The 14478-nt window shown below is 28.1% G+C and overlaps 1 protein-coding gene across 1 annotated transcript in view; it reads right to left on the reverse strand.

Moving 5' to 3' along the window:
* Positions 1–13636, reverse strand: part of LOC111619264 (endothelin-converting enzyme 1-like) — a gene marked incomplete at its 5' end in the record, with an annotated part of 29660 nt that extends 16024 nt beyond the window's left edge. Inside the window, 13 exons of the mRNA XM_023360945.1 lie at positions 753–760; positions 812–876; positions 957–1060; positions 1277–1354; positions 5297–5395; positions 5479–5725; positions 7282–7424; positions 7582–7659; positions 7734–7919; positions 8098–8279; positions 8351–8434; positions 8515–8670; positions 13573–13636. Of these exons, the coding sequence (XP_023216713.1) occupies positions 753–760; positions 812–876; positions 957–1060; positions 1277–1354; positions 5297–5395; positions 5479–5725; positions 7282–7424; positions 7582–7659; positions 7734–7919; positions 8098–8279; positions 8351–8434; positions 8515–8670; positions 13573–13636 (1494 nt within the window). The remainder of the gene's footprint in view (positions 1–752; positions 761–811; positions 877–956; positions 1061–1276; positions 1355–5296; positions 5396–5478; positions 5726–7281; positions 7425–7581; positions 7660–7733; positions 7920–8097; positions 8280–8350; positions 8435–8514; positions 8671–13572) is intronic.
* Between the last annotated feature and the right edge of the window lie 842 nt (positions 13637–14478).

The raw sequence follows: 14478 nt of genomic DNA on the forward strand, positions 1-14478 counted from the left end.
CCGTAAGTCTAATACAGTACTGTAATTTTATACATTTCTTGTGAAAGAAACATTTCTTATTCAACGGCGATTAAAATTATTTATATTAATGATGTCTCCGAAGTTCAACGAAGTTTTCGCAGAAAAATAAGTTGTTAGAAATCGGCCGTGGTTTGGTGTGCTGCTTCGTGACGAAAACAAGCTTTAGCAATGGGGTTGTCGAATGGTGCATACTCGGTAAGTAATCCTACAATTTTTTGTTTATAGCGTAGTTTATACGGATTATTTCCAAAAAATATATACGTATTTTGGAAATGTTGAGTTGGATTAGTCTAGAATCGATTAATTTTATGGAAGAAAACCTTTCATCAGCCGTAGTCCGTAAACTTTACTCGTGTCGGGCTGTGATTGGAACGACTCGTAAGAAATCGGATTCCTAAAAAATGGAACGTATCTATGATCTTATAGGGGGGTCGACTGTAAATTATTTTGACTGTGAAAACAGAGTTCCACTTGATTCGGCTCTTCGTTTGATTGTTTAATATGGCAGTTTTACTTTTATTTGGGAATATATTAGAATACATAAACATTAAACCGACATTAATTGAAATTTAATTTTTACAAATGATTTTGTTGTTATGGAATCTAAAACTAGCAGAAGCGTCATCGTACAATAACCGAAATTTTTAGTAAGACTGAAAATCTAATTTATTCTTTCGCAGTACATATATTATTTATAAAAGAAAAAGTTACGCGAATGACTTTGTTATTACTTCTATTTCTAATTTTCTCATTAATTTAATTATTTTTTTATAAATTTGAAAAATGTTACCTAATCTTCCACCAAAATTCCTCTCTGAATAATATGCATGAGCTCCAATAGGTTCATATATGTATCTATAAAAATAAAAAAAATACTTATTAACTTATGCCACTTATAAAAAGTAATTGAATTTAACTAGCATTATTCTACCAACACTTTACGTAGCACAGAAGTTATATTTGGATTATACATATAATTCAAAAATTTCAGATTTTCCACATGTAATATGTTCCAGATGTAATTGTCAGTGATATTTATCTGAAATACATTGTAATATTAAATCAAAATTAAGTATTTTATTTTCTTAACATTTATTTCCGTAGAAAACTTATCCAAATAACTCTGCTGATATAATTAAACGTTTAAAGTTATTTATCTTAACATATTTTTATAACGTAGATACAAGAATTACAATTAGAGAAACTTATTTTTAATTATTGAAATTCATAAAATAAAATATGTATTTTTACCTACATTGTCGAAAATTAAATTTAAAAAATCCTCCTCCAATGATTCTTTTTCATATCCGATGAAAGGTTTAATATTATTTAGCTATAAAAAATAATAAATGATTAATTATTTAAATTGAAAAGTTTACATGATTTACTTTACATCATTTAAACTTTAATTATTGTAAAAATGAATTTTCTATAATAACTTTTTTATATATCATATAATACAAACTGCTAAAACTACTCGAGAAAAATCGTTAAAATAGTAAAATAAATCTATCTGAGAATTAAGCAGATTTATTAATCGTTATTTATAAATAAAATATTTCGATATTTCTTATTCGATACATTAATTCAAATTGCAAGTTCTTAACAAATCATTCTTTTTGCTTAAAATTTCCTATAAGTCTAGGAAATGTTTAACAATAGATTTTCAGTAATATGTTAACATAAAATTTCGATAATACTTATTACATAATGGTTTGTTACGAACCTAATTTTTTCAATTTCAATTTCAATTCAATTCTTTTATTAAACACCCTGTAGGTGCATTCTCAGTACCGTTTAATACATAGCTGAGAGATATATGCACATTATTTATCAAAATATATTTCGCAGATGAAGAAACCGCTTAACATATTGTAAGTAAACAAAAGACGGCGGAGTAGTACATTATTAGTATAAAGTTACATATCGATATCACAGTAGTGAATTAAGATAGAAATACAAGTTTTTGGTGTAACATAGTAGATATATACTTACAATCTGTCATGCAGATTGTTTAACAATATTAATAGAAAGAAAATACATAAAGAAAGGAAAAAAACATAAAGATAAAATAAAGTTAAATTAAGATTAACTAAATCTAAATTAAAACTAAACTTATGACTATCTTAGAACTAAACTTATACTATTTGACAATTTGTTGAGCGTGTTGTATTTACGAACCTAAATTATAGATCTTTACATACAGGTATAAGACAAAATAATAGGAACACTCGTAAAAGAATACAAAATATTTATTAGTAGGGAGTTGGGCCATCATTGGCCTGAATTACAGCTTGTATCCGATGTGGGATTGAGAAATAAACATCGTGCAGAAAGTTTAAGGGAATTCGCAGCCATTCTTCCTGCAGAACGGTCTAGAGTTCAGGTAGTGTGTGTTGAGGAGGAAACCGAGCACGGACTTTGTTCTCTAAAAAACCCCACACAGGCTCAATGATGTTGAGATCGGGAGACTGAGGACACCATGTGAGATGTTCCACTTCATCATTATGCTCATCCAACTATGTTTGAACATAGCGTGCCGTGTGTACAGGGGTGTTGTCGTCTTGGAATAGAGGACGTTCTCCAGGAAACAGAGTATGAAGCATAGGGTGTAAATGATCTGCGAGAATACTGCGATAATGCTCGCCTCTGACCTTCTTCCTCAGGACTATGAGTGGCTTCAAGCCACGCCACAATAAAGCTCCCCACAGCATCACAGAGCCCCCATGCTTCACGGTAGGAACCAGACAGTCAACATGAAATGCCTCTGCTGGTGCCAGACGAACACATGTCCGGTGGTCTGAAATAATGTAAATGATGATTCATCAGACCAGATGACCTGTTCCCATTGCTGATGTGTCCACTTTCGGTGGTCTCGGCACCACTGTCGTCGCTTCATAGCATTCTGCGGTGACACTAATTGCTGTGGGATGGCTACTCGGCCATGAATGTTTGCAGCATGCAGCTCCCGTTGAATAGTTTTGGTGGATACGGGGTTCTGGAGATGGGTGTTCATCTCGGAGGTTATCTGCTGCAGTATAGTTTTACGTTTCCGGGCAACTATCCTCTTCAACGCTCGTTTATCGTGGTCGGTCAACTTTGAATTTCGCCCATTGTTCTGCTTTGCAAAGGACACATTTCCCAGTTTTGTGTAGGCTATCATAACCCTTGACACAGTGGACCTTGAAACACCCATAAGGTTGGCTGTTCTAGACACGGACGCTCCAGCGAGGTGAGCTTCAATAATCGTGCCTCTTTGCACATCGGACAGGTCAGACATAATGGCGCTTTGCTGGGAACAGAATTCTCTTATGCAAATGTCACTTCCCCAAATGCTCGACTTATATCTTCCCTTTCACTGTCACTGGATGGCAGACTATTGTGACATGTGGCAGGGCTGTATTGGACGGTCGAAGTACAACACATTTTGAAAGGGGTGTTCCTATTATTTTGTCCTATACCTGTATGTAATAAATTTTAAAAAGACGTATAATTTAGGGGAGATCGGGGCAACTTCGGCAAGCGGGGCAAGTGTGTCAAGCGCTTTTTTTAAAAAACAAATTAAAAGGAGACTTTGGTTATAGGTTAGGCAGTTAAGTTTTATTAGTGGCTTGTTGAGTGTAGTGTTTTTATTGTTCTCCAACAAGCGTAGTTGAATTATCGAGCAAATTTTCATTTTCGTTGAATTCCATATAATATATTTTTTTTCCATTTATATTGAATTGGCAGGTTTTGTTATAATTCCATGATAACGAAAGTTACTTTTCCTGTTAGAAGGATGTAACTTCAACTTATTCACGTGGCCAGATCGTGGCTTGGCATTCTGTTCTCAGGGTTGTACTTAATGTTTCGAAATCATGACTAGCGGGGTAAGATCGGCAACATAAAGCCACATTAGAAGCAAAGGATAAAAATCAAACAGATGATAAATGAAAACATGTTTGCATTTGTTATTCATGTATATATGTCTTTGAACTTGCATTTCGTTGTAATAATATTAAATGGGTGTTGGATTTGTATTTCTTTGTTTTAATAGTGAATTCCAACTTATACATTGTTAATAACATAATTTTATATACGTGCCTATCTTGCCCCATTACTGTTGCCCCTATACCAGGGGCAACTTTAATAAAAATAATTAAAATAATTACAACTTTACAAAAAGAGAGAAGTTGCCGATCTTGCCCCTATACCCGGGGCAACTTCGTCAATTTCTCTCTTCTTGTAAAGTTGTAATTATTTTAATTATTTTTATTTCCAAACTGATTTTAACCAGTTCTATAGTAAGGTAACATTCCAATAGACAATATGCAAAGCTTTTTTTTTCAGTTTACAGCAGTATTTATTACACAAAATTTAAGTAAAGCTTAACATGCCGATCTTGCCCCCATCTCCCCTATTATTAAATGGAAATGAACAATCTAAGTTGAAAGAAAATGCAGTTATTTAGAAAAATTGTCTATTATTTGGATAATCATTTACTGTAACTAAATCAGTTGATATTAGTAAGAAGAGAAAATAAGATTTAGAATTATTTTTCTCTGAAAAATCATACGAATATGGTTATATTTGGGCACAAAAGTCTCATTTACTAAATTTCTGATACAAAAGTCTATCAGAAGGAAAAAAAATGTAAAATTCTGTCATTGAGAAAAAAAAAATTTATGTATTGTAGAAAAAAATGAATGACGTTTTAAATTCCAGAATTTTCTAATCTCTTTAGTTTAAATCATTAATAAATTTAGAATGTTTATTATATACATTAAAAAAGTTTTCGTAAAATAAATTATAAATGAATAAAATGAAATGTTTACCAATAATTCAATATAGTATAACTTTACGAAATGATGAATGATTACAAAAAATATTTACAGTGTTATCTGAAAAATATTGTAATCTATAATTGAAAAATAAAAGGAATAAATAAACAATAAAATTTCATAGATTAATAGAAATATTGCATTACGTAAACATAAATATAAAATTCAAAAATATCTGTCTAACTATTTAGTAATGTACTTAAATATTGTATGTTATCTATTGCTGTTCTTTAGTTTTCCTCTTTAGAAAATGTTAAAACGGAAACTTTATTGAAAATTGTTGTATCCTTTTTATATGTGTAGTGTAATGTGTAGGCTATATCTACTATTATAGTTATGTACTGAAGAAGGAAAAGGATTAAATGGTCCTTCAAAAAAAATAAAATTTCATAAAATTGTGTCGCTAACTATGGAAATAGAATAATAATACCAATTCCCTCGAAAATGTGAAATACCTTAACTTTGGTAATATTTTTACTGTAGTCATCCATCCAATCATCCTCAGAAAACAATTGTGTCATCTCTTCATAAATACGGTCAGTATATTCACTAACCTAAAAATTATAGCGTTGTTTTTGAAGTAAATTTGAAATAATTAAAATGAAAGTAATCATTTTGATAAATTTTGTTAATTTACCTCTTTAATGTCTTTCTCCGGATTCATCGATTTTATCATCATGTAGCTTAATACCTTCTGGATATACAATTCCATATCTTGAATGCAAGATTTCCATATTAATTTATGAATACCGGAAAGTGGTTGATAAAAACTCTCATAAAACCTCAGGAATCGTTTACTATCAATTAAAAGCTGTCTAAAGAAGTAATCGAAACGGGGCAGATAACGAATAAAGACATTCCACAGCAGCAAATTATAAATAATTCTGCCAACAGAATGTTCATATTATTAAATTAATATGTGGATATATAACAGCGTTTCTCAAACTATGGGTCCCGACCCAACATTGGATCACGTTAAAATTTTAATGGGTCGAGAAATGATATTATCGATATCTTCCGCAGAAATAATTGTATTGCCGAAATATAAGTAGAAGGAATAGATGCATCTGTTAAATACTGAAAGTTTTTAACCTTTTCTTTTTATAATTATTATCTTCATTTAGTAATAAAATTAAGGTTATAGAATGCGAATAGGCCCTATATGAAATTGATATATATTTTCTATTAAGAATGACATCAAAATAGATATATTATGTAAGGTCTCAGTCAGAAAGCCATTTAAATTGTAGTGGTTTTGAAAATATTTTTTTGTTTATTTAAACTTTTAGATATATTGTCATATATGATAATAAATTATAAAAAAGTAAATAAATAACGAATAAATTTTAGTCAAGTGGATTAATAAGTAATTTTTAAAGAATATTTTTGCACATACAAAAGGAAATTGACAAACTCTTACAATCTGAAAAGTATATTTTGAAAAAATCCACCAACGATTGCTTAACTTTCCCGGAAACATTTACAACTGCGTGTATGGCGTCAACTGTTATGATATTTTATTATTAACAACATTTTATATTTTTAATTATTGTAAAATAACAAAAAGCTTGATTTTGAAGGTAAGGATAGGTTTTATAAAAAATTACAAATGCTAATAACGAGTGAAATTGTTATTAAGTACGACCCCTACTCTCGAGATGTAAAAGATGATCTCCCTTTATCTCCCCACTCCCCCGACATTTCACAACCTAAATTTAATCGCATCAATCCTCCCTGAAAAATTTCAGAAATTTTCAACAAAAATGATGGGAGTTATTAAGCCTCAAAGTGGCTGAAGAAAATCGTGTCACACGTACACACTAACGTACATATACATAGAATTTTTTTTTGCATTTCTCGACGTTTCAAGATCCCCCGAGTCCAAAAATGTAAAAAAATTGGGGGTCATTTCTTTAAACAATAGCCATACTTTCCTCTGTTATATATAACAGAATCGTGGAAATAAAAGGATTTATCAAGTTTATAAAAACAATTTGTAATATTTTTTAAAATAAAACAATTCTTGAATAATTTTGAAACAGTAAGATTTATTTACAATCGGCATGTTTTTATTTATTTTTAATAGTTTCAATAATTAAAACTGAAATTGAAGTAAGTTATTTGTTAGAAATCGAAATCGACCCGAACCACTCTTAATAATATAAATGTAATCAATGATACATTTCTTAGGTAGAAGTTATTATTAATGACGCATAATTTTATTTTGTTATATAGGGTTTAATATTCTATACAGTGATTAAGGAATCCAGGTTACCAGGTTTTTAAATATTTTATGTTATATATATATACATTTGGGACGCGGAATCATTACAAACAAATGTATTGGGTCACACGAGCAAAGAGTTTGAGAAACGCTGAAATAAACAACGTTAAAAAAATAAATTGTATAAAATATTATTGTATTTATAAAAAGTAAAACCTTTTGTTTGTAGTGTTTCCAACTAATTCACACAGATCATCCAGGTAGTTTTTACTGGATATCTTTATTAGGAGTTCTTCAGTATAATCTTCAGGATGATAAATATATTCATATACACGTTTCAGTAATTGTTTCCATTTAATCTATTTTTAAACAGAACAATTACGAATATTTAAAATTAAAAATGTAATTTATAGACAGCAAATAAAATAGAGTCTAACGACAGTTTTTTTTAAATAAAGTAAATTACATTTGCTAAATGATCGCGGAAAAATACAGTATTTGAAATAAATTATTTACCTGAGGACATTCGGATTGTAATTCTGAAATTGTAGAATTTATTGAATTAAATTCGAGATTTCGATTTGTTTTCTGGATCTATTCGTTAAAAGTATAATATATTATAAAGTGACATAATATGGAAAATTATATATTTTTAAATTATGATTTACTTCTGTCAAAGATGTTTCAAATGTAATCATTTCCTCGACATATTTAGCGGAATCTTCTGATGATAAACCAAGTTTATCAAATACATAATTTATAAGATTAGAATATTGTTCTTTTAACTTTATAAACTTCTTTTCAGAGATGTTTGATAATACATCTGGTATAACTGTAGTAATTCCAATATCGAGCTAAAAATTTTTCAAAAATTAAAAATATGTACTTGAAGTTAATATTTTTATCTTTAAATGTTTTAATTTATGACTGATTCTAATGGATGCAAATCAGTGAAGAATTTTTAATATTTACATTTTTATGCTAAATATTTTAATATATAAAAGTAATTAAAATAAGAATAACAAAATGTACGGTAATTTTAGGGTCGTTTAAATTTGCAATGAAGCGGAATAATAATCCAGATCCCTTATAAAGGATTGCGGCAGCTGCTGCATCTTCTATTGTCGATTCTGAATTATCATTTGGAGACTGAGGCCAAACATCCAAATTCATTTCGAGCAAGAATGTCTGAACTACTTCTTTAAGTACAGTAGCTACGATTTAAGTAAAAACATTATATATATTATTCCTTCTATTCATGATTTTTAAAATTTTCAAACCTTACGTTTAGTTAAGCACGATTCATAATATTTCTTGACCTTTTTCACAAAACTTGGATCACTTTCTTCATCTGGCTTCTCTAATTGTTCTAAATTAAGATTATTGGTTAAGGTTTAAGTTTTAATACTAACTAAAAGAAATTGAAATAAAATGCACTTCTTTATTTACCTTTGCCTAAATAAATCATATAATTTCGTAAATTATAAAGTACACGTATCTGGTCGTCATAAATATTTTCGTATTTTTGATTAGATCCACAAGCAAATTCATAAAAGTTTTTGCATGGATCAACTGTAAAATCCATATTTGATAGAATGGAACCAGCTGAAATTTTACGATATTAAAAAAATTAAATTAACTTCTATTTTATTGTATAACTCTAGAATTAAGCTTAGTATCAGACCAGAAACATTTACAACTGCGTGTATGGCGTCAACTGTTATGATATTTTATTATTAACAACATTTTATATTTTTAATTATTGTAAAATAACAAAAAGCTTGATTTTGAAGGTAAGGATAGGTTTTATAAAAAATTACAAATGCTAATAACGAGTGAAATTGTTATTAAGTACGACCCCTACTCTCGAGATGTAAAAGATGATCTCCCTTTATCTCCCCACTCCCCCGACATTTAACAACCTAAATTTAATCGCATCAATCCTCCCTGAAAAATTTCAGAAATTTTCAACAAAAATGATGGGAGTTATTAAGCCTCAAAGTGGCTGAAGAAAATCGTGTCACACGTACACACTAACGTACATATACATAGAATTTTTTTTTGCATTTCTCGACGTTTCAAGATCCCCCGAGTCCAAAAATGTAAAAAAATTGGGGGTCATTTCTTTAAACAATAGCCATACTTTCCTCTGTTATATATAACAGAATCGTGGAAATAAAAGGATTTATCAAGTTTATAAAAACAATTTGTAATATTTTTTAAAATAAAACAATTCTTGAATAATTTTGAAACAGTAAGATTTATTTACAATCGGCATGTTTTTATTTATTTTTAATAGTTTCAATAATTAAAACTGAAATTGAAGTAAGTTATTTGTTAGAAATCGAAATCGACCCGAACCACTCTTAATAATATAAATGTAATCAATGATACATTTCTTAGGTAGAAGTTATTATTAATGACGCATAATTTTATTTTGTTATATAGGGTTTAATATTCTATACAGTGATTAAGGAATCCAGGTTACCAGGTTTTTAAATATTTTATGTTATATATATATACATTTGGGACGCGGAATCATTACAAACAAATGTATTGGGTCACACGAGCAAAGAGTTTGAGAAACGCTGAAATAAACAACGTTAAAAAAATAAATTGTATAAAATATTATTGTATTTATAAAAAGTAAAACCTTTTGTTTGTAGTGTTTCCAACTAATTCACACAGATCATCCAGGTAGTTTTTACTGGATATCTTTATTAGGAGTTCTTCAGTATAATCTTCAGGATGATAAATATATTCATATACACGTTTCAGTAATTGTTTCCATTTAATCTATTTTTAAACAGAACAATTACGAATATTTAAAATTAAAAATGTAATTTATAGACAGCAAATAAAATAGAGTCTAACGACAGTTTTTTTTTAAATAAAGTAAATTACATTTGCTAAATGATCGCGGAAAAATACAGTATTTGAAATAAATTATTTACCTGAGGACATTCGGATTGTAATTCTGAAATTGTAGAATTTATTGAATTAAATTCGAGATTTCGATTTGTTTTCTGGATCTATTCGTTAAAAGTATAATATATTATAAAGTGACATAATATGGAAAATTATATATTTTTAAATTATGATTTACTTCTGTCAAAGATGTTTCAAATGTAATCATTTCCTCGACATATTTAGCGGAATCTTCTGATGATAAACCAAGTTTATCAAATACATAATTTATAAGATTAGAATATTGTTCTTTTAACTTTATAAACTTCTTTTCAGAGATGTTTGATAATACATCTGGTATAACTGTAGTAATTCCAATATCGAGCTAAAAATTTTTCAAAAATTAAAAATATGTACTTGAAGTTAATATTTTTATCTTTAAATGTTTTAATTTATGACTGATTCTAATGGATGCAAATCAGTGAAGAATTTTTAATATTTACATTTTTATGCTAAATATTTTAATATATAAAAGTAATTAAAATAAGAATAACAAAATGTACGGTAATTTTAGGGTCGTTTAAATTTGCAATGAAGCGGAATAATAATCCAGATCNTATAGAACGTGCGTGGTTCGAATTACCGTTGAGAAAGTTCAAATTTTTAAAATATTTTACATCAATCCTGAAGAAGGTCTATAAATTAGACCGAAAACGTTAGAGAACTGACAAAAGTAGACTGCATTTTAAAGGTATAGTGAAATGTAGTAATATAGAATGTTTGTTTATTAATAAAATGCACTCTTAAAGATTTTAATTTTTGTTAGTAAAAATAGCCTTAATTAGTAAGGTTAATATCCCTATGGTTCCTAAGTTTTCTCCGGTTCGGGCAAAAATCTCCAATTCTCCCTTTTCTCGATGATTCCGGGTGTAGACACAAACATTTAACCAGGCTATATGGCATCTGCTGCGTAATAACTAGTTACAATGGCAAAGGAGTGTATTGTGTAATGAGCTAATTTGTTGGTTTGGGTACCAGGCGTACCCAACTTTCCCTTTACGCGGAGGCAAATCCAATCTCGAATTCGATAAAAGATAACCGCATAGTTCAAAAGTAATAGACCATCTGAAGATCAATACAAAATATTTTTGTCTGGTTAAAATACTCAAAATCTCTAATTATTTTCCAATGTTGCCTTTTGTTATATTAAATGGATAACGACGAGTACATTCAAATTAAAGAGGAGGAAAAATTAAATAAAATATATTATTGAAATCTTTCATTCGACGAAATTCTCCATAACATTTATCCAAATAAAGCGATATTAGAATTTAACTTGATCATATCAACGAAATAAAGTGCTAAATCGTGCCGAAAATATTTGTACATACTTTGAACATATCTGTACATACTTTTATCATAAAAATAAAATAATTAAAATTTAATGTAATCTCATAAATACTTAAAGATAATTCTGTATCTTACTTACTTTGTAAATGCAGTAACAGTCCAATCATGGCAAAAAACGCAATCAACAAGATCAGAAAAGCCAATAAGAGAAGCCGTTCTAAACAAGTTCTCCTCCTCCATATCATGCACTTACTATTAGAAGTATACAAAATAATTATTTTTTAAATCAGTTTTATAAACTACTGCAATATTTTGTAAATGTATTGATAAGAAATGATTTCAAATTTGTTTTTCAAGATAAACTTTTAACAAACGCTTTGATCTTCTTGTAGTTAAAATTTACAATTTTCAGTACAAGATTAACATAAAATCGTATAAAACAAAAAATTATATCTTTTATAAGAAAAATAAGAATATAAGAGTGAGAAATTAAAAATTAATTATAGGCCTAATCATTACTAACTTTTATTAGTTATTACAATATATAATGAAAGCTACCCATTTAATTCTATGAATTCGAAAATAAAAATAAAAAATATGTATAATGCAAAATTTTATGACGAACAATACTATAAAAATTGTAATAATGAATAAGACTAGTGATAAACAGATAGATACAATGAACGGTAGATAAAACTTTAGAAACTTGCGATATATTTCAAGAATACATAAATTACGGCTATATATTCTAGATTTTCGCTATTATCAAATACATATATCTATTTTCTATGAATAATTTAGATAGTTCGTGTAAAAAATTAATCAAGCGTTGAAGAATATGGCTATGGCGATTTAGGCGTTTTAACTTACCATTTATTCATTACGATATAAATACTGCAAACATTAAAAATGTTTGTAAATCCGTTAATTAAATTAATATGGACCGTTATTCTAGGCCATGAGGAATCTAGATTTCCAGTTCTGTCCACGGGCAATTAGAATCGGGATATTAATTGTTGTTTGATTGATTAATCAAACAAATAATTTTAAAAATCAACGTAAACAAAAGAAATTTCGGAATGAAAATAATTTTAAAATATGAAACAATTCAACTCAATATCTAAGAATATTTTCATTTAAGTATCAGTATTTTTTATTACTACTTACATAATTAATTGTATATTAATTATTTATATTTATATTTTATTAGTTTATCAGCGTTCTCTTATGTTATGAATACACATTATGCACTTACGTTTATGCACACATTATGCACATTATACACATATGAAAAATTAGTCGTAGACACTATTACAGTATATGAATCTCTGTAACGTTAAATAAGGATAATAATTAATATCATAATTAATAAATCAGAATAAAACAACAGAAAGGCAATTAATTCTTACCTAATAAATATTTAGATTATTTAAATTGTGAAACAATCTTTCAGTAATAAATACAGTTTAATTATTTCAGTTATATTACTTAAAGCTGTTAGAGAATTAAAAAGGTTAAAGTTAATGTTGTAGTGTTAATAGAGGTTACTGAGAAGGTTCTAACGTGCTACTTTCTTTAAAAAACTTTCTTTTTTATAGTTACGTAATTTTATTTTAATTAAGCACAAAACGAAATAAATTGAGAGTAAAGGTGTAATGTTTAACTGAACATTTCTACGTATTTATAGTCACTTAATTAGCAATTTATTATACAAACGTTNTTTACTCATTCTGTTCTTTTGGCACTAGGAGGGACATTTCATCAGACTTATCATAAATTCTGCCAGGTCTACAATGGGACAGACGAAAGGGCCCCACGCAAAATATTCTTGATGACTTGTCTAACATATCCAGGATGACATAGCACTTCGGGTTTTTCGACTCAGCTGGATACGTTTTTGGGTCTCCCATAGCGGTAGGTTGATAGCTTAACCACTCAGCAATCCGACCATCTATATTAATTAATATGTTAATTTACTGCAGTTTGGTAAGGAACATGACATTTAAGAGAATTTATGCTTCGAGTATTTTTAATATATTTTTACTAATAATTATCTAGAATATAGTACAGGCTATATATTAATTATAAAAGCAACTATTCCTACTTAAAATTAAATTTTATGCAAATTATTCCTCACTTTAAAATTGGAAGAATTAAAAATAGCCTAGGAAAGAGACATGAAAGCCTACGCATCTTCTAATTTATAATTGTTAATTAACATAAATTTACATTATAAAAATCCATTCTTACCTCGATATTTGCAAATGTGATTAGAACAAATTTCTTTCCTCGATACATTACTTGTGTCTGTAAAAATTTTTAAGTAAAATATCTATTATAAATAAGATTCTTAAAATATAATCAAAGTATTAAAAATTAAAATTAAAAAATATAATTCTAATTACAACAGAAATAAGTAACGTATGAAAACTATTTAAAATTTTAGTATTAATATACAATGATGTTTTCATATTTTTTCATTTATAATTCATTAAACAATATTGTATTCAATATATGGAATTTTCAATCATATCACTTTTATTTAAAGTAAGAGTCTACAATTTAAGCATATAAAATGCTTTAAAATATATGAAAGCAAGTCTTAGATAAACAAGCTGTAAAATACAAGATAATGATGGAAGATTATGAAATTGTCATTTGAGGCAAAATTGTACAAAATAACAAAAATGAATTACAGAAAATTACAAACAATTCATCGCATATATTTTGCTTTATTTTGTATTATTTCGACTTTTGAAAGTCTTATTCGAATAAATTTTCATAATAAAAATTTGTGTTCATATGTTTAAACAACAGCGATTTTAACAAGTAGCCTACTGTCATGGATGCAGATGGATTAAATAAAAGCATTTCATTAGATCACTTTTAATGTGAAAATTTTAAAAGTATAAATTAGATGATACTTTCACTTTGAAAGTCCCTCCCATCTACAAGTCGCTCCGCTGCTGGTCGAAATACATCAGCTATTCAATTAATAAGTCTAATTTGCATGAAATGTTTTATTTATTTAGTTTGGACTTATCCAATTAAAAATATAATTGAATTTAAATATAAGTGACAAAAATTAAAGCAGTTTTTTTTTGTCGTGGCGTGCAGTTTGGTTAAAACGTTCTCAGAGTGGGAGGAAAATTTTTA

This window comes from Centruroides sculpturatus, unplaced genomic scaffold (genome assembly GCF_000671375.1).
Source record: "Centruroides sculpturatus isolate CEXI.00-Female unplaced genomic scaffold, Cexi_2.0 scaffold46, whole genome shotgun sequence".
Lineage (NCBI taxonomy): Eukaryota > Metazoa > Arthropoda > Arachnida > Scorpiones > Buthidae > Centruroides > Centruroides sculpturatus.